This window comes from Plectropomus leopardus, chromosome 21 (assembly GCF_026936395.1).
Source record: "Plectropomus leopardus strain MGB_pleo_1.0 chromosome 21, ASM2693639v1, whole genome shotgun sequence".
NCBI lineage: Eukaryota > Metazoa > Chordata > Actinopteri > Perciformes > Serranidae > Plectropomus > Plectropomus leopardus.
In genome coordinates, this window is record NC_142196.1 from 7,001,234 (window position 1) to 7,024,824 (window position 23,591).

General features: G+C 38.2%; 1 protein-coding gene and 1 non-coding gene across 2 annotated transcripts; both read right to left on the bottom strand.

Moving 5' to 3' along the window:
• Positions 1-5,899: 5,899 nt before the first annotated feature.
• trnaw-cca (transfer RNA tryptophan (anticodon CCA)) lies at positions 5,900-5,971 on the bottom strand. The gene has a single exon. It is a non-coding gene; the product is annotated as a tRNA-Trp (tRNA).
• Positions 5,972-8,332: 2,361 nt separating this feature from the next.
• cul2 (cullin 2) lies at positions 8,333-22,860 on the bottom strand. Its single transcript, XM_042510807.2, has 21 exons — positions 22,702-22,860; positions 21,337-21,475; positions 20,906-21,008; positions 20,694-20,788; positions 17,884-17,989; positions 17,564-17,646; positions 17,134-17,230; positions 16,569-16,679; positions 14,091-14,253; positions 13,834-13,958; positions 13,320-13,427; positions 13,052-13,111; positions 12,832-12,960; positions 12,554-12,640; positions 12,308-12,460; positions 11,248-11,325; positions 11,086-11,152; positions 10,643-10,845; positions 10,290-10,391; positions 10,061-10,177; positions 8,333-9,147 (listed from the first exon to the last, which is right to left on the bottom strand). Exons 2-21 carry the CDS (start codon positions 21,453-21,455, stop codon positions 9,016-9,018), a joined length of 2,238 nt encoding a protein of 745 aa, XP_042366741.1. The 5' UTR covers positions 21,456-21,475; positions 22,702-22,860; the 3' UTR covers positions 8,333-9,015.
• Positions 22,861-23,591: the final 731 nt, after the last annotated feature.

The window sequence follows — 23,591 nt, forward strand, 5'->3', positions numbered from 1 at the left end:
TTTTCTAAGTCTGGTTAAATTGTGTTTATTCTCGTTTTTGTTTTTATTACCAGGATAACCTTCATAAATTTCATAATTTTATTTTTCATCTGTTAAACAGGTGAAAAAAAAAGGCTCTCAAGTGTACTACTATCCCATGTGCTAGATAGGACAAAAAGAATTCACATTATCATCAGGTGAGTTGCACTCTAAGCATAATACCAAAGGGGAATACAGACCTCCATACCCTTTTCATCATCTGGAAATTGTTGTGACTGCAACAAAGTACTACTAGTACTACTTAAATTACAGGCAAAATATGCACTATTATAAATGTTAAGGGGTTGATGATTACACAAGCTTTTCAGTACAACATTCAGCAATGTCAGTATTTTAGTAGAAATTACAACTCACCTAAATGAAAACATCAATCCTTTGTGAGATATTTAGAACATGGGGCCGAAATTACTCTTGCAAAAACAAACACTTGAAGAGAGGATCCTGTCAAAACCTTTCAAAGAAGAAAAGAAAAAAAAAAAGAACTTACTTTCCAAACATATTTTAACTTTCCCCATCTGTATAACTCATACTTTTGTAAGTAATTTAGAATGATTATCATGGCAAAACAATTTCTTCATGTGCTGTTTGCTGTTAAATCTCAGACTGTGGAGAGAAAACAATGTAGCTCAGACTCTGAAAATAAATCATTACTATTTGTTGTTTGTTTTGTTTTTTTAAGATACATTTTGGGGGCTTTATTATGCCTTTAATTGATAGGACAGAGTAAGTGTGAAGGAGGGGGGGCAGCATGCAGCAAAGGGCCGAGGTTGGAATCTTAAAATGTGAAAAAATGTGGCAAAAGGTTTGGCCATCCATTATATACACAGGACAATATTGCAATTCTTTTCAAATTTCAAAAATGTTGGAAAATCCAAATTCTTCCACTCCACAGTTACAGACTTACTGTGTGAAGCGAAGAGCAGCAGTACAGAGGGTAAACAAATCGTTGATGTATGTGTGTGTTGGAGCTATCAGCTGACTGTGAGGTGTTACATCTACAGCAGACGTGTTTCAGCATGGTCTCGAGAGAGGAGGAGGCGACACCACTCTGTCATCACAGACTTACCTCACCACCGGAGAATTGCACTCACGTACACATTGACTCATTCACTCATGGACATGTGTAATTTACTACGTCCTGCTTTTATTTCCCCCAGTGCCTTCTAATACAACCTAATCTGTACACTTCTATTGAAGGTATCTTAAACCTTTTATTGATAAAACACATTATTAGTGAGTGTGTGGACTGTTAGCTGATGGGAAAATATTCTTTACAAGTTCACCTGAACACTCACATTAAATTTGTATTACAGATGTCTGCTCGGTTGGTTCATTATTATGTATGCATGTGGTGCAAGAACATGCACGTCAGAGGCAGGTCTATCCAGACCCAAGACAGAACATCAGGTACAATGAAAATGAGAGAGGACATATTTTAGCTGTGATGAAATAGGGCTTTGAAGACTGGTAATTATAAGATTTGACCCCTTCCAATGAGACTAAATCACTAGAATATATATCAAACATGAAAACTTGAAAAAGATCAGGCAAAAGGCCCTGAGAAGGACCATTCGTGGGATTAAGGGGTAATAGTACTTATAAAAACAATGTTGCTATTAGCTTATTTTAACATGATGTATGCTTAAAGGGATAGTTTAGATTCTTTTAAGTGGAGTACTTAAACATAGTCGATGTATTATCCATAGTAGGTGGTGGTTTGCATGTCCCCAGTCTGGAGACACATGCAGGAGTCCGACACAGAAGCTAAGCAATGTGCTGTTGTGGAGAGGTCAACAATAAAACTTATTTTAGCCACCTAAAAAAAAGTCCCACCTAAAAAAAATCTTCATCAGTTTAAGTGCATGGTATATTTAGAATATTTTCACTGCTTTACCTTGCTGCCAGACAGGGAATTATGACAAGGAATCCAAATGGTTATATCGCTCTATTCAAAGCCAGACTCCTTTGAGAAAAACAGTGATTTAACATCCCTGAACACAGGAGCTGCTGGTCTACCACTGCCTAAATTAGTTATTTTCTTTTTGTCATTGTGTGACTTTGGCATTTAAAGTGGTAAGTTAGGATTCACCAAAGTAACACAAATACATTAATTCAATAACCGATCAAGACAGCAGTAGATGAGCAGCTCCTGTATTCAGCATGCCAAAATTACTGTTTTTGTCTATGGAGTCTGGTTGCTTTGATGAGAGTATAGATGTGGAACTGAGGTTGTCATCAGCTTCCCTGTTAGAATTGGCTGTCTTATGGAAAGATAAAGCAGTGAAAATACTCCCGATTAAGTGTACACTTACACTGATATTGATTTCTTTAGGTGGCTCAAATTGGTTTTGTTGCTGACCCCTCCACAGCATTACATTGCTTAGCTTCTGTGTGACTCATGTCTGCTTCTCTAAGCTAGGGGCGTGCCGACCGAAATCTACAGTGAGGAGCGCCCCCAGATCAAATCCTCTTAGGGCCTACAAAAGGCAAGAGCCGTCCTTTTCATGTTTGATGGCCACATAAATTCAAGTTACCTTGTTTTAAGCACAGAGGCTTGATTCCGCAGTGCAAGTTTCCAGAAGCATTTTTGATGCCAGTTTAAAATTGTGTGTTCAAATTACACCAGGGTCAAGCAAAAAAAATGCAAAATATGCCTTGTTTTATGGTGGAGCCACCACTTTACCACTTGCAAAGGAGAGAGTAGTAAGAGTGTGACACCCTTATGACATTTCATTCAACAGAAACATATACCTAAACATGCAATACTCATACGCACCATGCCAACAGGATTTTTCACAGCCGTTTAACATAATTAAGGCTGATATTAGCACTTTTCGCATGTTTGAAAATTGTTTATACACCTTGCAGAACTGTAATAACACAACCATATCTGTCACATCAAGACAAGGCTGACATCAGTGTTTTGTACCTTTTTTTTCTACTCATCCTTATTTCAACTTCTTTGTTTAATTCTTGCACAGTTCATCACCAGACGGCTCTATGTGAGTCTGCACATGCAAATAGTTCTTATCTGATTTGGATTACTGCCCCAGCTCATTCCAATAGACACTAAAGAGACACAACCCAAAGCACTACAGATGTTTTGATATAACTCTGAACAATGTCTTACATTACCTAAATCAAATTTCGACCATCATCACAGTCTGATGCAAGCTACGGCATGTGCTTTCCCCCAATAATGTGGCTAATTAAAATTTCCCTAATGGCAGCCAGTGTTAGCTGTTGTAGCACCTTGACTTTATAATAAATCATCAGTAGCTCCAGGCAAGATAACTCAACAATTTTTAACGAAGGCAGCACAACATGAAAAATGGAGTTAAGCTGAAAAGCCTCAAATCAAACATCAGGATCTGTTCATGTGTCATTTTGTAACGGGTGGACGCCCAAAGCTAATAAAGCTAATTACTGACTAGTTCGTTTTTGCATTATTTGATTATGTGCATTTATAATAATGCTCCAAATAGTTTGATGCGTCCTACTTGAGCTTGGCTGCTGCACTTCAGTATTTGTGTAAGCTGAAAGGCCCCATCTGCAGGCTTCTTAAAGTATTACATCTTGGTTTGTCTTCTCACCAGGAATCCTCTCTGTTTGGATTAAGTTTAGAGCCTGTAATTGCTGTGTTTGCAAGGATCGGGCCCAGCATACACTGTGAACACTGGGAATGGTGATTTCATTGATTTGCAAATGCAGCCAGCTGCTGTTTTGCATACACTGTCTGTTTTGCCATTTTTGACCCTCCACATATTCCAACAGCAAATTATTTATTATATAATTAATTAAAATGAGAACTTCCTGTTGATCATATGGTATTTACCTCCTTTAAATCCTAATCCCAGTATAGATAGTTTTAATGAGACATTTGTGACTCATATTGTAGGGCTTATACTAGGGTTGCAAACCATAAGCACTCTATTTAATCAGTTATTGGTAAAATAAATGAACAATTAATCAATTCATTAAAAACAACATAAAAACTTTAATCATTTTAAACAATATCAAATGGGTTTTTCCTCAATCAATGCTTACAACAACATATTTCATATACTGTGACAGCACTGCATAGCCTATCAATTGATTGATTAAATTTCACATGTTCGATTATTTTAATTAGTTATTAGTTAGTTAATTCTTAACTACCGATTAATCGATCATCAGTTAATTGCTATCATCTATAGCTTGTACACAGTGCTGTGGCAGATGTGCTTCTCTGTGTTGCTCACAGCCTCTTACTAATGCAAAATATTGGGTATTGAAGGGCACAATTAGACCTGACTGTTCAGAAAAAATGGCACATTTCAAAATACAAAGAAGATTTAATTTTGCTTCCTAACAACATTATGTTCAGAATGCCATAATAGTAAAAGTGGTGATGAAGCTTTGACTGTTGGCTCACAATTCCGGTTTCATAAAATAACTAATAGTGGCACTTATCTGACAGAAGACATCAGTTTATGCCTTGACAGATTTTAATACCAAGAAGTCCAAATTTAATACAAATGGGAAACATTAATGTCAGCCTCCACTGCTTTTTCAACCTGGAGCTGTCTAGTGTATAAGTCTGGCCCTGTCTGGACTCTTAAACTTGTATTGCTTTGGATTTTGACGCCTGCACTGGTCACATTCCCACATAAAGTCACAGAAACCTGTGTGTTGTGCTGTATTCTCTCACAGCTGTGGTTTCCCGAGAAGATCTACAGCCTCTTTGTGTGTGACGTTTTGGTGCGATAGTAGTGTGTCTGCCTCCAGATCAGAAGGCTTTGTGTTCAAATCCTATCAGTCAATTGTCATTCCAATTATGTCATTAACTGTGTGACAATCACATAGTTTAGTCCCTTGTTATCAGAAAATTAGTTCTGTGATTGACATGTGTATTCTAGAGATGTTAATAAAGTGAGTGGATCCCACAACTTAAGTTCTTCTCCTGTAACCCGTGATTATTTTATTAAACTGTTTCACTGGTTTCACGGTAGGTGAAATGACTCAATTCCAGCAAGTCCTCATGTGAGTATGATTCAAATATAATTAAAATGTCTATCGCACTTGTATGGGGTTTTCCTAATACAAAACTTTGGAGCTCTTCAGACAAACTTTTAGGTATAGGGCTACACCACCCTGCCCAGCAAAATCCTAGTTTTTTTTATTTTTTTTAAATTAAATTAAATTAAATAATAAGCATGACAAAGGGAGGAGCTTGTTGCAATATGCTAGCATACAACATTCAGTTATACTGACAGTAGGAGAATTCATTTCTAAAAAAGTTTGGCTGAGTGCTGCTTCACATGTGTAGGTCTCAAAAACAGGTGCTCTTTAGATTTAAGGACAAAAATGACATAAAGAAAGAGGGAGAGGTATGCCTTGTTATTTCTTTAGTAAATAAGTCAAAACCCTGAAAATTCTTTCCAAGGCACACTGTTTTGCAGAAGTAAAAAACGTTTTAAATAAATGGGCCTTACGCCTATGCGTTTCACTCACAGTCTTCATCAGGGCATCAGAGGAGCACCAGATAATTGTCACAGGTGCAATCACTTAAGTGAGTGTACACACACACAGATCAACTCCAACAAAGCACCAGCATGTTCAAGACCAGCAAATTCATCATACAATTAACAACATAAAATATATGACACACACAAACATCAATAAATGAATAAAAAAATTTACAAAATTGTACGGGGGGGGGTACATCACAAGAAATTTCTTCATTATTGTAACATAGTTCAGCTCTTCATTTCAGCCAGGGACCCGGAGCATATATGTTGAGGTGGACATTTCATATATGTTTACTTGAATCTCTAATCAATGTAATTATCGTAACCTTCAGATTGCTGTTGAAAAGATATGACCCCGACGTGATTTGAACACGCAACCTTCTGATCTGGAGTCAGACGCGCTACCGTTGCGCCACGAGGTCCTGTCTGACATAAACCACTATCTTAAAGGATTATAAAACCATAGTAGCGTAGTCTGCAATAGGACATAAGTCTTTTCCTGTTTGCTTGTATGTAATTTTTTCGACTTATAAGTCTATTTGTGAAATAAAGAATAAAACATGGCGTCTTTGCGACGTATGAAGATATTCTCGAAGCTTCCTCGCCTCCTCCTGGAGAACTGAATAGTACTAAACGTTATGGCCATTCTGTTTCATCTTCCCTCCTCTCTGATAGTAGAGATTTTCTCCCTTTTTTTGAGCTGCGTCAGCACCATGGACAGCTGTCAGCACAACAGCTGGCTCGCTGGCTCACCGCGCGAGTGCTGTCGTGAATGCTGCGTGGTGAACGCGCATGCGCGCAGGGCGCAGTCCTTTTTTTCAAATTACAGCTCGGGCATGTCACATAAAATACGGGTGATGCTATAGTTAGCCACGCATCTAAAGAAGCTTCAAATTTGTTTCTAGAGGTACTAAATAACTCACTATTACTTAAGGGACTGTTCATTACTAATAAGAAGGGAGGAGGTGGTGTAAAATGGACTTCAGATAATTTTTAAGCACTGGGGAGGTTACTTTTTTTTTAATTGTTCTCGTGGAGGGACACTTAGCTTCAGATGGTTGAATTTCTTATTTATTTTGACCCCCTGCTTTCGACGCCTTTCAGAAGTAATGAAACCTTTGACCCTGGAGCAAATTAGTGAGATTCCTTTTTTGGCTATATAAAGGTGGGGCTCTGAGGGTCTATTCTGCGGGAAATTAGGCACACACTGGCCCCTAAACTTTTTTAAATCATGCGTCACACTTCAGAGAGAGAGAGATTTATAACGAAATTTAAAAATATTTAAACTCACTTGCTCTGGTAGGTGGAGGAAGCGGGCTCCTCCCTGTCCTGTTCCTCCTCAGGTGTGGACGAAAAGTTATCCAAAATTTTCTGCACATTTTCTGTCCGTGGGCGTTTGAAAATGAAACGGTCCATTTTGACATTTAAATTTCTCAACTTAAATTCGGTTAGCTACTGGCTAGTTTTGACGGCGGTAAGCGGTAAATGTTAGCACGCGAGTGACGTCAGTGACGCAACGTGATAACCTTACGTCAATTACCAACCAGGAAATTTAATCAATGATACACGACACTGCATTACGCTGTTAGGATCATGGATGTATTATAGACGCTGTGGGGCCTTGTCAGGGAAAGCGCAGTGTACCATGGATTTATTATGTAGTGTACAGGCAAACATATATGAAAATTAAAGCAGTTGATGTGGTACTTTTCTTGGTTGTTCAATGGTAGGGCTAACGTGGAGCTAAGGCAAAAAGAAAAAAAAAAGCCAGGAAAATTGTATTTATAATTATCATAATTACACAAATAAAATATGTTGCAGAATTATAGAATCTTTTAAGCAATTTTCACCAAGTCTTTTCTGCCCTGTTTGCATTTTTGTTTCTTCTTTTATTATTATTATTATTAGTAGTATTATTATTATTATTCTTGTTATTTTAACACATTTTCAGGTAATTGACTTGAACTTTTTTTTTTTTTTTACTAATTTCTTAAAATGTTTGGGTCATTTCTTCTGTTTTGTTGCTTATTGCATCCCTCCCATGTTTTGGAAAGAAAAATGTTGCCATGTTTTCTTTAAAAGCCTACTCAATTTCCCCATTTACCATAGCCAGAAACTGTGAAATATTATTTAGGGTAAAGGTAGGGTCATGCATTTCCCCCAGTCACTCAGGGAAGTTTAAATAAGAATATTTGTAGCTCCCAACCACCCCCCTACTAAGAAAAGTACAGTCCCCAATGTAAGTATCCTAATTTTGTTGCTGCAGATTCCTGAGTTAAACACTGTGCTGTGTTTATGCCATGATAAAAAGACTTGAGAACTAGTGTTCAGTGGTCTCATTGCAAATGCAGAACGTAGCCATTGTTGTTTACAGTTTCAATGTGCTCCTTTGTTCCTCCTCTGTTTTCAACAAACAGATCAGAGCCCTTTGTGTTTTCTCCTCTCTACATATCAGAGCTGCAGCAAAGTCAATTGCTTTTCTAAACAATGACGGTAACCCACTCAGTAAAAGTAAAATCGCAGTAAAAGCTTCGTAGTATTGCTATCCGTTTCATGATTTTTTAATTTTAGTCCATATTGATATTGTTGCATCCAGCTGTGACTAACACACTGCTTGATCAGTTGTCCAAATTCTGGCTTTTGTTTTTGCAGCAGATCAGCTTAAATGAGACTGATTACAGCGTTGGCAATGGACAAACTGAGAGGAATAATAACATTTCCATATCAGAGGACACATTAATTGACAAACACCAGAAATGAGTGACATATGGATACACTTGACAAACGTTTACATAAAATCTTTCAGTGTTTTTATTTATTTATTTGACAAGCAGCAGGATCATGTTTGTCACCTCATTTTTTTCTTTACATTTCAAAGTAGATACAATAGTAAGTATACCAGATTTATTACAATAGTTTTTTTTCCTAACTTCAGTACATTTAACAAAGAAAGAAAAATAAACACACAACAACTGCAAATGTGAGAAAAGAAAGCATGTTTTTTTAATGTGTAGCCACCAATGTGTCATTGATGTCACAACTACCTCTTTCCCCCCGGGTTTCTTTTTTTTCCTTTATATTCGGTCGACTAGTATGTTTATCAGCTCTTTCCTCTCCATCAGCTATAGGCATTTTCTTTTTGTCGTTTGACGCACAGGTGCGTGGCACTGGTGATGTTGTAAACAGCTTAAAATCAGAAGGTGGGTGGGGTTGGGAGGAGGGTCTTGTGGGTGGTGGTGCTAGCTTGCTGTCTGCCGTGACACGATGAGCTTTCTTATTTTCAAAGATGGAGGCACCAGTCCTGCTTTTAGTCATCGCACAGAATCACAGCAGACAGCCACAGTCCGAAACCTAAATGGATGAATGAGTCTGTTTTGTTATTTATTTGATGTTTTAAACCTGCATCTGCCGGTCAGTCACACAGGCGAGTGTTTGTGTGGAAGTGCTCCTGGCTTGGCCTTTCTGCCTATGCCACGTAGCTGTACTCGTCTGCTGAGGTCTGGCTCCGCTCGATGTACTGCTTGTCGATGAGCACCTCGATGCACTTCTTGATCATGCTGATACTTGGGTTGAATCTGGCTTTGGACTGATTGATGACCTGCACACAGGGAAATTTGGAAAAACAGTGATTAAAACCCTTTGAAACCTGATCAAATTTCTTTGATTTCTTTAAAAAAAATGGGGAGAACTTAACAAGACATAGCCCAAAAAACTGCAAAGAATTTAGAAAAAAAGTCACAAGAAAATTACCTGAACACCCCCCACCCCCAAAAAAAGTTCAAATGAAATTAAAAAAAAGACCTAAAAAGTGCTAAAAATGTATATGTATTTATGCATATAATTTTTTTGACATATTTTAAAAAATATTATAAATATACTTTCCTGGACATTTCCCCTGCCAAAAAAATTCTAATAATCCTCCCCTCTTTTTAAAACAATTTGTAAGTATTTTCTTGTTACCTCTTGCCTAAAAGACCAAAAACCAAATTGAAACATATTCGAGTTACGTTTAGTTGACAGCTACAGAAAATATATTTGGCGTTATGCATTACATGGAGGGTTATTCACAGAAAATCACTGTAACAATGTCATCACACACAACAAAATAAAAAGACTTTCCAAAACTTTCAGTGTTTTTTCCCAGCTCTAAGACTTTTCTGGGCCCAAAAAACTCGAAAAACGCCACTCTGAAATTACATGACTTTTGTGGGAACCCTGTTTAATATTTAGGGACACATCTAGGGATGTATGAATGTACTATGTATACAAATGTACATGTGTATATGTTGTACATATTTTGTGAATCTGTATAATTTTTTTGTGTGAGACAGGAAAATGTACAGGTTCTGAAAACAAAAGTCCCTCCTGGGATGAAAAAGACAATTGATAAAGAAAACAAATAGCACTGTGCTTGAAAAGTTTGGCTTATTTAACTACCTAAAAATGGCAAAAAAAACTGTTTAGGATAACAAAATGCTTATATCCCTAAAACAAAGGTCTTAAAAACCCACCTCCTGGATGAGGGCGTTGTGTCGCAGCACCTTGCGGGCCTTCATGATTCTCACTATAGCAGCTTGTAAATACATTTTGCGGTCCTCGTCTACGGCGCTCCTTGTCTGCTCCATCTCCTAATTATCAGATATGTGACAAGATAGATTTCATAAAAAAAAGCTATCAAACAACGGGGCAACAGCAAAGCTGGAGAAAACCTCAAGAAAGGTGGAGAACCATTTGTCTAACCTGTGGTGTGTCTTTCTGCATTGACGTTGTGATCTTGAATTTTGTCCTTTTACTGGTGAAACTCATATTTAATGAAAACGTGGACTCGGTTTCAATCTCCTCCTGTGGGCAGAGGGGAAAACATCCTGTATTCAAATAATCACCATTGCTTTCCAGAGGTCTGAAATAAAGTTATGGTGAAAGTATGTGCACTGTGAGTTGATAGGGAAGAATATGAGGTATATGTCATTGGCTTGACAAAGACTTGACAAGGCATTTGGTATATAACAACATAAACCTCCCCATCAATACCAATTATGAATGACAAAGAACTACGCCAACGGAGCTTCAGATTCCTCTTGTTGCACATGAACCTTTTGCAAGTCGTGGTTAAGCATCTTGACGTCCAGCAGGGACTTTATGGTCTTCTGTAGCTCCTTCTCGTTCATCTGGGTGCCGTCCTGCAGCTCCTTGTAGGTCACCGTCTGACTGTTGTTGAAGGCCAGCAGCACAGCCATCTGGTAGGTGGTCACCATGGCAACGTAGGGCTTGGACAGGTAGTTCATCTTCACCTCACCTGATTGAGAAGGGAGGACGCAGGTGAGCGGTGTTGCATACGATTGAAACAACTTGATAACTAATTTACGCTATTTCTGTGAATATCCTTGATTATGACATATAAATATATTATAATACAAAATGTTTCAATCTGGGCATATTCATTTGCAGTTCCACTTTAAATTACAGGCTCAGAAAGATTTTTACATTCAGATCTTGCATAATTCTGCTTTAAATAGTGTATGTGTGTTTAAGTTACCTGTGCAGAGATAGTGCAGCCAGGTCAACTTCCTCCCACTGAAGTGCTGATTATAGAACAACTCAAACTGTAAAAAAGGAGGTGAAGACAGAATTTATTTTGCAATGTGCTTCTTTAAACAGTAAAATCCTATATAGCTGTGCTCCGCAAAAGCAAACTCACCATCTGCACACTCTTCTCTAGTTCTTGAGGGATGGCGAATGTGGAGGAGGGGACGTGTGTGAGAGGCCAGGCTCCAGCCTGCAATCACATGGCATTTAGCCACCATAACATGTTTACTCAAAACATGGGAACAAAAGCTGTTGTTGGTAGAAGCCAATCTGATAAAACCAGGGTAAATATAGAGATTCGATTGAACGCACAAAGCACAGAAGGTGGTACTAGTCCCATGCAACTAGTCTGGTAATTTGTAGTAATTAAGGAGGTCGTCTGTTATCTTGATCCTGTGCAAGTCTGTCATGTCTGTAATTTGTCAAGTAAAATTTTCATAGCAAGTAGGAAGTAGTAGGAATCAGATCACAGTAAAAAACTGTATGGGCATGTCTGTAAAGGGGAGACTCATGGGTACCCATAGAACCCATTTTCATACAAATATCTTGAGATCAGAGATCAAGGGACCTCTGGGAAATGGCCAAACTGTTTTTCTATTGCCAAAGTTGAGCCTAGGTTTGTAGAATTATTCAGCCCCCTTCCTGAGATTTAAAAAAAAACAACAACAAACAACAACAACTAATTTTTTACACACCTTTTTTCTGCTACTTTCCCTGTCAAGCATTATAGAAAGCTGCGTTGAAAATTAGGTGAAAGTTTTGACAGCATTTTGAGTGTAGGGGGCTCACTTTGCTACACAGCATGGCTACCAATTCACAGAAGGAGCAAGATCAAATTCACCAGAGGAGCAAAATGTCGAAACATGATAAGGTCACTGACATGTAACATGTTGCAGAATGGTTCTGTTTGTTTACCCCCATTCATAAAGAAAAAATATGAGTGGTGCTAAGCAGCGTTTCTGTGTTGTGTAGAGTGGAGTTATAAATGATTGTGCACATGATGTTCAGGGGATAATGTCCATAACACAGGAAACACAGAAGTGGAGGGGTTAATTTGTAAATCACATGAGGTCTCTTGGTAATACGAGTCCCGTGCAAGCAGGGCTTTAGATTTTAATCCTGTGGCTGCTGTCATGACTGAGGTATGTCAGCCACATCAGAGTCCTCCTCACCTGTAATACGTAGATCTGGAAGCTGATGCCGAGGTCCACCACCGTCTCCTGCGTCTTGATGAAATTGTTGAACTTGTTGTTGAGGTCAGCGCTCACGCTCATGTCTGTGTACATTCTGTGGAGTTTGCTTGTGAACTCGTAGCCACAAGCTTGCTGTGGAAACAAAAAGAACCGAGAGGTAATACAATCAAAAAAGTGTCAGACATATGACAGGTCTTTGTAAATAATGTTCAGCTTTGCATTTACCTTTAGTTTGTTGATCATGGCTTCTTCTGAGTCCATTGACAATGATAAACCGTGTATTAACCGCTTTGCTAGCATTCTGGCATAAAACTGTGGGAAAACAAAAAGACTTGAAAAACTTAGTATTTTGGGACTACTGAAGAAACTAAAAATGAACACACTAATACTTCTAGAGCTATTTTGGGTTCAAAATCACTCTCTCCTTCAAGGTTTCTAAACCAGAATATCACTACATATTTTATTTTTTTGCTGTGTCCAAGCAAAAGAGAAATGCTGGTCACCTTTTGAAAGATGTCCTTGTCGTCTATGTACTTGAACACTGTGATGAAGCTCGTCAGCTTGTCCTCCACCTCATTCTCTGTCATTCCCTTTGCAGACTTTTTCAGCAGATTGTCACAGTATTTCGCCAGCTGCACAGAGACACCAGGAGGGACATGACCTGGTCAATGCACTGTGTGTAATACTGAGTATTTACATGTGTGTGTGTGTGTGTGCACTCACCAGTTCAGGGGCTTTACAGATGGACTTGGGCTCCCTGAAGTTCACCACAGACGTCAAAGCCTGGGAAAGACACATCAAATAAACACAGTCCGTCCAATAGTGACAAAAACATTAACACATGTACGTAGTTTGTACTTGGATACATGTAAAACTGTAGATTTGCAGTCACAGAATGTATATAAAACTTGCCAAAACCTCACTTTGCCATTTAGTGACTGTTTTGAGTATGTTAATGAGGCAGCAGCTGTTACAGTCTGGAGTTTATTACCTTATCGAGTGCGCTCATGAAGTGCTGATCTCCGTTTAGAACTGTGTTTATGAGCTGAACAAATTTACTGTGAACCTCTAGCACTGACTCCACAAACAGGGTTGGCATCTATAGAGGCCACAAGAGAGACAAAGTTGTATTAAAAGATAAGTTATACACAGCATTTGCAAAAGTTGAAATGATAATTCTCTGTATTTCAAAGAAATGGGGCCATACAGGCAGAGTGTTACAGCCTCTATGTAAGAAAAGTGACAAAATATATTTTCCATTTTCCATATTATCCAAAACATCTCATATAACACTGAAGGCCACATTTTAACTTGTAATGTTTTATCATATGAAAAATAAATTAAGGAGTCAAAACAAGCTTCAACAGTACAACTACCTCAAAAAATGAAAGTGGCTTTGCATGTTCGAAGCCTTTCCCGAGTTATTTCCCAGAAAACAGCCTGAAAATCCATTATATTGTATACAAGTTTTGGCATATATGCACATGCAGCAATGTGGCACTAACGTTTTCCTGAGAGAGGTTACTGGTGCCTCGGATGCCCTCGTTATGAATATGGACCTGCAGCTCCTGGATCATGTGGGGCAGCCCGTTGGACACGGCCCGCAACAGAGTGTACATGTTGGCCATGTCTAGACAAAACAACACACACAGTTTGATCCTAGTGCTACAACCCAATGTGTATGGTGCTTAAGTGTAAATATATTAATCATTCACTCAATGCTAAACAGATCTGTGCATCAGGACACAAGACGGACACTGACCATCTCTCTTTTCCTGCCGAATAATGCTCTGGCACTCCCCATGCAGGAACTGCAGATGGTCTGCCACCATCCTCTGCTGGCATTCATGGATGACTTTGGCATAGGAGCTGGGGTGCAGGTACTTCCGACATCTCATCTCTTCATCTTTCAACCGACCCAAAACCTAGGGAGAGACAAAGACGGAAAAGAGGAGAGCATGGGATTAGTTTTTCAAACACAACAGATATCCAACATATCTGTAATTACAAAGCATCTGCAGTTTTTTAAAAAAAGAGAACTATATGATTTTTATAATACATTGCTCAAAAGCCTTTTCTGCATATGTGGATTAAATTGACAGTGTCCAATGGGAAACAAAACTGCCACTATTGCTTCTTTTGGTAATATTTCACAGTTCTTTTAGGAGTCAAATTTATTGATAATGCAAGAAGTTTTTTTCCAATTTCACAAAGCCTACCGTCATTTTTTTGCATCTCAACATATTGAACCACAACATATTGCTATACCCCTATTGACTTACATATTTCATTTCATATCTAACTCAGTGCTTACTTCATCTTTATGTTTTTTTTTATAGAGGAAATAGAACATGTGGTTAATTGATTTTCATTTATTTACCTAAAACATTCAATTCTAGCAAAATGTGAAATTATTATTAGCAAGAAATCTTAAAGTTAATTACAAAAAGCCTGGCCAAACTGACCAGTCTCATTCAACCACTAAAATATCTCAAACAGGCCTACACAGAATGAGGAAAATATGCGATAAGTGATAACTTTGTTGAAGAACGTGATAACGATATTAATTGTTATAAAAAGACATTAAAGCATACTCAGCTCTGCTTTCCTGCTGCTTGCAGTATACTGCTAACAAAGTGCTTGTTTAATTAAAAAAATGAAAGCTAATTATTTCCAACATTCTTTTATGGAACAAATTGAACACTGGACTGAACACAAAAGGCATCAATAAAAAGAGTGAAAGTTATTTTCAAGTGCATTTTTCTACTTATACTCTTTTTCAAGTTCCTCAAAAACCCCTGAGTGCAATATCACAGTCTTTCATGACATATTCGTCACCCCAGCTGACACTGCAATGACAATACAAAGATGAAACATTGTGCAGCTCTTCACCCGAAAAGTAAATGCTAAAGAAATGCATCAAATATAAATCACATTCTTTCCACTCACGACAAAACTGTGACAAAGCAATGCAGTTGTCTTAATGCTTGCACCAAGAATTTGTTTCACTTCCCAGCTTTGCCTTCACTAGACATTGTACAGTATAAGAAACCTGTAAAACCTATTTAACTGTATAAAACATATTGGCCAGAACTTCATTCTGTGGTGTCACTATGGTTAGCTGGTATGTTTATGTTTTGACATAATTCAAGCACACACGCAGCACACAGCAGGTAAGGACAAGCAAGGCAGAAAAAAAGAAAAAGCTGCCTCCCCACAGCTAAAAACTGGGTCAGATAAGCAACTGTGACTGACCCTGTCCAAACAGGAGGGGACTGTACTGTACTACAGTGTCTGCTGCTGCTCTGTCACAGTCATATCACATACTGTCCTTATGCCTGGTAAGGCTTTAATGATGATCCTGTTTACAGGCTGCAGGCATTAATCTATCAGAGAAATCTGATTATTCCCAGAATGAATAAATGAGAGAGAAAGAGAAAGAGAAAGAGAAAGAGAAAGAGAGAAAGAGAAAGTGAGACAGAGAGAGAGAGAGAGAGAGATAGAGAGAGAGAGAGAGAGAGACAGAGAGGCCATGGCAGCTGAAGTTGCCCAGGGGTCTGTGATCTCAGCCATAGCGAGTTAACGGTAGAGCTAATACTCAGATTAAAACTCTTATGTCACCAAACTGAGGTGACCTGACAGTTCTCTCACACACACACACACACACACACACACACACACACACACACACACACACACACACACACACACACACACACACACACACACACACACACACACACACACACACACCCAGGGTGAATGTACACTCATATGACGGATGCTGGTGTACACACAAGCATACCAAGCTAAATTCACAGTATTTGTCCTGAACTCAACTCCAACTGCAAGCAAAGTGCTGCATCAACGAATCACAGTAGACTCAGGGTAGACATTTTTTTTTTTTTTAAATGTAAAAAAAACAAACAAAAAAAATTATCAGCTGTCCCTAAGTTGCCTTTTAGCTTCCAAACTGAAGAGCGCAACCAGAACCCCATTTACATGAGCCAACTCGCAGGGGAGCTCATGCCTTTCTCACTAAAAACAGAAATGATTTAAACTGAATGTGGGGGTGTTTGTTAACACTACAAATATAAACACACATATAAAATAACACAAAAGCAAGTGGGTTAATAGAGAATACATATCCTCTGTGCCACAAAAGCAGCACACAGGCTCACATGGCAGCTTAAACACACACAACACTCACACACTTGCATTATGGCTCAATCTAACCTACCTTCTCCATATACTGTGAGCAGTTGGATTCTTGCAGTAGATTGGAGGCTTCCTGTTTGTAATACTCTCCCGTTTTTGTCAGAAATGGCCCTTCGAAGATTTCCTGATAAAACTGCAACACAGACAGAAGATTAGCACAGAATATAGTATACACGGACATACACATGGTGTGGGTTGCAGAGTGTTGGAAATAATGGTTGTAGAGATGTCTGCCTTCTCTGCAATGCTTCTTTCTGTGTTGTGATACGGCTGGTGGGTGTAGTTATGTCAACAGAAAATAGTTCCTATATAAAACTGTTCGAGATCTATGGATTATCTTGAGGAGCTGGGTCGAAATTTCCAGAGGCATATCTGTTGAGTTTTTCAAACATGTTTTTGGCAGTCACACCACAAGTATCTAGATTAATAAACAGCACTACAGATAAGAGAAAAATATGTGTTTTTGATATTGGGATGAACTGTAATTTCAAGTACTGCAACAAAAAATCTGTAATTTAACAATCAGATATAAAAAAAAAAAAAATGCAAGGAATTGGAATGCTCGGGGTCAGTATGTGTTGGCTCACCTTTAGTGGAAACTTCTTCTTGTACTGTTCAACATGAACAAAGGAGTTGATGACCCCGTGGATTACCTTCTGGTTGGGGTTCTCGCCACAACGATCGCTGTAAGACATGACGAAGCTAGCGTAAGCCATGATGTTTGCATTGTTTTTTTAGCTGAGCACTGAAATCATCAGCATAGTGTGAACAGTGTTAAGTGTAGGTTAAATACTGCAGCCCAATTAGACTACATTAACACTGTCAAAGGCTAGAACTCAGGCACTGTAATTGTAACAGTTAAACACAAATGAGTGTACAATTAGATTACCAGCACTAAATACACTATTCCTCTCAGTGGTAACATTGCAGAAGGACAGAAATCTATATCACAGCTATTCAAGAATTTCAGATTTTCAAAAATTGTTTCTTGAGGCTAAGCTTGTGGGAAGAACATACTTTTTGATTTCATTAAGCAACATCCGGATGAGGACAGCCTGAAGGGGCTCGATCATTAGCCTTCTCCACATATCTAGCGCCAACTGCAACAACAGAGAAAAAATATTATACAACAATAATACAGACAAATCTTGGCTTGGGTAATTTTATCTGGCCGGTGTAAGATGAAATTTTGTCCGGGTACTTGATTCCCACCGATTCCCAATAATCGCTCCATCAATCTGTGCATGAGCTCTCTTTATGTTTAACAACCCCAGAGGGCGCAGATGTGTCAATGTGCAGGAAATGTTTAATGCCAGAGCAATAAAAATCAGTCATACCTCTCCGATCTCCATGAGCGGCTCGTTCATGTCCACTCCCCCGTAGCCGTACTGTAGGTCTGCTTCTGTTAGTTTGTTCTTCTTGATGAACTGAGTGTTGAGATACCTGATCAAAGTGGGGTAGGAGGTCAAATGTTAAAATATCAAGAATATCAAGTGTATGTGTTACTAAACACTTATAATAAACCAGGGCTGTTGCCGGGGGCCACCAGTTGCAAGATGAGTTCATTCACTCACAGAGGCTATGTGAGACGGTCATTCTTTGGTTGCCCTATTGGTCACTCACTCACTCTGTGGCTATTGAATGGCAGGTTAGCCAATGAAAGCAAACAACATCCAGGATTACTGGACAACTAATGAGCTAGAGGCAGCCACACAGGCATTTTTATGAACATTATATTGAAAATACTTAAAACATATAAAGCACAAACGTGACACTTGGTATATGAAGTTTCCTGTTTATTTTAGGGGTGATTAATGGCTAAATCTTTAGGGATCTCTGTTCTCTACAGAATGTGACTGTTGGAAAGTTTATGGTTGGCAAATTCTTAATAGTGACACAGAGTGGTTATCAAAATAGTCAAAAGCAAACTGTGGAACTCATAGATTGCATTCATGTGTTTAGACTATGGCTGCAAATTGTAAGCATGTACCATAATCGATTAACAGGTAAAATTCAAAATCAATTAAATGTTATTTGAAGGAAAAAAACAAAGATTTTGCTTATTTCATACAATACAAAATGTGTTTTCTCATCATCCACAGTTTAGACCCAACATTAGTGCCATTTAAGCTACAGTTAGTAACCTTTATGAAAATAACTTTTTGTCATATTTGCTAAAACTGTCAATACATTCACAAAGTATTACAGGAGACAAACAGCCTGTCAAAAAAAATCATGACCATCTGCCTCCTTCTATTGCCTCTCAAGGAGTTTTTCACGCAGCTGTCAATCATTTTTAATCAAAGCTCATGAACTGCAGTCAAATTGCTAAATTAGGCATCGGCGATCAAATAAGAATCAAGATTCTGTTACTGCGTTGCTTATTTCTCTCCTCAGAGGTTTTCAGACACATATTTTGGTATACTGTTTAGCTTTTCTAAAAGTTGCCAACTGTTGCCTTCAATGCTCAAACATAGGTTATTTATATCTGTTTGAACAGACAGATTAAGTTTTTTCAGATATTATTACGAGAAAAATCTCTTTTCAATTATGCATTAATCAATATTTTCAGTATAATAACCCTGAATCAAATGACTTTTTCTTATGTGAAAAGAGCTGATCGAAGCCCAAAAATCACTGAGCATTATATCATTCAAGTCTGCAGCTCTACAGAGCACTGTAGCACATTGTTTTGGTTTCACAGCCCACACATTCACTGTATGGTTGTGTCTCACAGCGCTCTCATTAACCCTCTGCAGGCAGCAGTTTCAGGCAAAAAAGATCTGATAATCCCTCAGTGCAATACCTGCCCAGCACCGAACAGCAGACAGAGTAATCTTGTTGGCTGGCAAACACGGTTAACAATCAAGGCAGCTCACAGAACATAGTAAATGCAGCTATGACAGAAGGCTGAGCTTCTGTCTCACTGGAAAACTTTGATACAAAGCAACAAAGTGTTGACATGAGGAAGATTCATTTCATGCTGTGGTCACTAATTCATATGACAGACACTTTGATGTTGAAACGCATACACTAGAATTGTGTCTCAACGCATCTCTGCTGAGTTTCAACATTTCTCGTGCGAGCAGCAGGACAGCTACCAGACAGACTGACACACACATTTTGATGGCTTTCATCACACTGATCTATGTTGGCTGATTGAGTCCACCTTAAATGATGTGTAGTTTTCACAGATGTGCCATCTGCTTCTATCAGCGGTATAGCAAAAACCTTCAGCCTGATTTCTCTCATACGGTTGAGCCTTGAAAAGCACGAAACACCAGCACCAAGTGTTAAAGGTCTGCCAACACAACGGCTAGTGTTGAGTACCACTAACCATGAAACCTGGAGAGCAGAATTGTGATTGAAGGTGTTAATAGTTTGTTTTTATTTAGTTGGCACTTCAGTCCATGCTGAAAGACATGATAATTTGTATTTGACAGGATGAAAATGTAGACATATATTCACTAACATCAGGTGAGGATAATAAGCCACTCTCTTCTATTTTAAGAACTGAACACTAATATGTCACCACTACACTGTTACACTGCCCTCCCTCTCTCACTCTGACATAATAAATTACAAAGGCATATGTATGCACAGACAGTCTGGTGGGAAGTCAACATAAAAATAGACCTGAAAGCTCTCCAAGGGAGTATTGATTTAGAGCAGATCAGCTTTTCAAAGTATTATCTTAAGGGTACAAAAACGTTCTTCTAGATCGTGATAGAATTAGTACACATCTCAGGGCCTTGACACATAGAGACAATTTTAAAGAGCCAGGGCTGACAAAGACAGACGCGTGCTTTAGCTCACAACTTTTGTTAAAAGGTGTATTTGAACACACCACACTGACAATAGCAGGCTGATTACAGACACGTCCTTCATTTATACTTGTAAAAAAATTTCAAAGAGACAACAAAACAAAGTGCTGATCATATAATCAGAGTAAAAAAAAAAAAAGTGACATTTGCACCCAAGTTCTGCTTTCTTTTTCTTTTTAAATTGTGGTCTTTTGTTTGTAAAAATAAAGGTGGAGGAGAAAAAACCCCACAACTAAACGGTGACTCAGTATAGTGACTCACTGATATCAAATACTATATCAGTCAAATAGAAACAACGAACATGAAAAAGGCAGCCATGTTACCTGTACAAGCAGTCCATGTAGTCAGCTCCTTTGCTGTACTCGTCCCAGTATCTGTGGTACATCACTAAAACCTTCTCCTCTGACTCCAGGACTTTCTAAAATGTACACAAGCATAACATGTGTTATAGGAAGAAGCATAATGCAGGAATAAAAGAAAACGTGCTCTGAAGGATTTTCTTTGGCAGCCGTCACAGAGCTTTGTGAGTGCTTACCTTGTACAACTGCCGAACATGATTTTCAAGAAACACCTTGGTCTCTGTGTATAATCTCTCACCCAAAGGCTCTGGGTATGCAACGCACAAGGCATAAATGTCACTAGTGTTGGAATTTAGGATAAATAATGAGAAAAAACATGATTACATGCACTGAGGTAAGTGTACACTTAATAAAGAAGTAGTATGTGTATAATAACAGATACAGTTAGTAATGACCTACAAATAAATTAAAAGTTTAATGCTTACATTCTATCTGAGCTCATTTTACACTGACATTAGTTGTATGTTTTAAGTCAAATACATAAAGCTCCATGCAAGCTGACATTTGCTTTACTATACAGAGCAGCTGTGTGACTTCCTGTTCATAAACCCTAGAATCTTGGGGCTGTAGTTTAAATTTCAGGATAGTGGAATATGGCATAGGATACGAGAACCGATCATTCCACGTGGCTCTCTCCACATAGTCGAGCATCACAACAGCCTTGATTGTCGTCAGTAGCTTGTTCCATGTCTCGTCGAAATCCACCACCCGCGGCTTTAAGGACATTGTACAGTTTCTCTTTCAGCCTGACAGAAAAAAAGAAAAACAGGAACAGAAGTGAGTACAGGAATTTAAAAAGATCACATTAGTTGCTTAACTCATAGATTCGGTTTCTTATTAATCATGTTATCACGTAACCATTAACTTACCACCCTGCCATGTTCACTGTTAAAAGCAAATGTTCTCTAAATGAATAGGTAAAATCTGTAGTGCACCAGTCTTAAGTAGCAGGATCAATGCAAATAAAATACAGAGGTATCCATAGCAAGGTGACAGAATAAACATAATGATCAAAACATTTTGAAGTCATTTTTATGAAGTCCATGACACTAATATATAATGTAGGATTTAATTACTGATATAGTAATTACAATTTCAAATCTAAAACTTGTTGTCATTATTTTTAAAATAACTTTTTAATTTCTCAACATAAGGAATTGAAAGTAGCTTTAATGATAAGTAACTATATTACATATCTGAGTATAGAGCAAAGTGAACATGCACATCAACAGAAATGAGTTTGTCAAAGAGCCTGCTTCAAAAAAGCTGCTCACATTACAGTGGTAGCAACAGATGAGATAATCACTGTGCTCAAGTTCATGGAGGTAATGGTAACGTTCATCAGCAGTGAACATACTTGGGTAATCATCAGATATCAATATTATTGTAGCAGTGCATCTTACCAGGCGAGACTGCTGCATATAATAATATATAAACTTCCATATATGAGCCAGAACAATCACAGATTACCTACAAGTAGGAGAAGCTAGGCCCTGTGTTGTTTCTCGTCATTCATACCAGTTGAATTCACGTCAGTGAAAACATTGCAACATCATCATGCACAGTTTTCCTTGCTATCCATTTCACATATGCCGATATCCGTCTTTCAAAGGACAGTGTTAATGTTACTTAATAAACAGCCTTCTTTAAGTCATGATAAAGGCAGCCAAAGTAAGGTTACTAGCTAGCGGAATGCCAATCCCAAAATAGGATGGCTAGCTAAAAGGCTAGCTAGCTTCTAGCTAGCATGCTATCTCTTCCTGCTCAAGTCCCAATAGTTTGTTGAGGCACTGGCTAAAACCTAGCTGTTAGTCGGCTAGCGGCAAGCTAACGATAGCTCGGCTATCGCTAGCAAATGGTCATCTTCTTTGCAATTTCCACACATTTGAACTGACAGTTCGGCAAAACATGGTACTGTTGTTAAGCAAAAGAGGTTACTGAGGCCGAGCATGGACTTTTAAATAGTACGTACCTCTGTTCAGTATTTATTTGTTATAAAACTCAAGTTTCTCCGCTGTCACAGGCTTGATTTGTCTCACTTACAGGTCTTCCCTACCTCTGGGATGATACCATAGCACTATGTGGGGGTGTGTTATGAACAAGCGTAAATTAGTCGTTACGCTTTATTTGCTTTTTTCCATGGTAAAGTCTGAAGAGAATTTTCGATTTTAAAGATTGTATTCTATCTATACTTAATACTAAAAAACAACAAAAGGACACGGATCCAAGCCAAAAGATCACCGATATGTACATGGTATCGCCTAAAACTACGGAAAGCCCTTAGGAATTGGAAAAAAATCCACAGATATTCCGCAGGTTATAATGCTTTTTTTCCTGTTCTGATTAGAGAAGGTACATATTTTGCCTTCTCGTAAAAAATACACGTCATATATATATAACTATAGCAAGCGGTTGTCAAGTTTTGTATGTGCAGCTTTTTTTTTAATTTACATTAACTCCCACCTTAAATGACAACCATGACAGTTGTGGGAGGGGGTATCATCAAAAAATAAAGTCGTGTGCAAATAATGTTCTGTGTTGCGTATACCATTTTAAAACGATATGAGTGTTAAAACAATTGAAAATGGCTGAATATTAAGTTATTATTTATAATTATAGCATTTTTGTTAAATAGCATTTAGCTGTAAGAATACAAGAAAAATCCACCAATGAGAATCGTGGATAAATTCCTTACGTTTCCATGGTGATTACTTGGGGTTAGCTCAGATTTTGAATAATGCAAAAAAAACAGCAATTCATCAGTCTATTAACCAAAGCTACGTTTTTGTGGTCATCGTTCAAGCTCATCGGGTTGCACACAGGTAAAACATACTCAAATGTGAAAATGTCTGTAGAAATAAA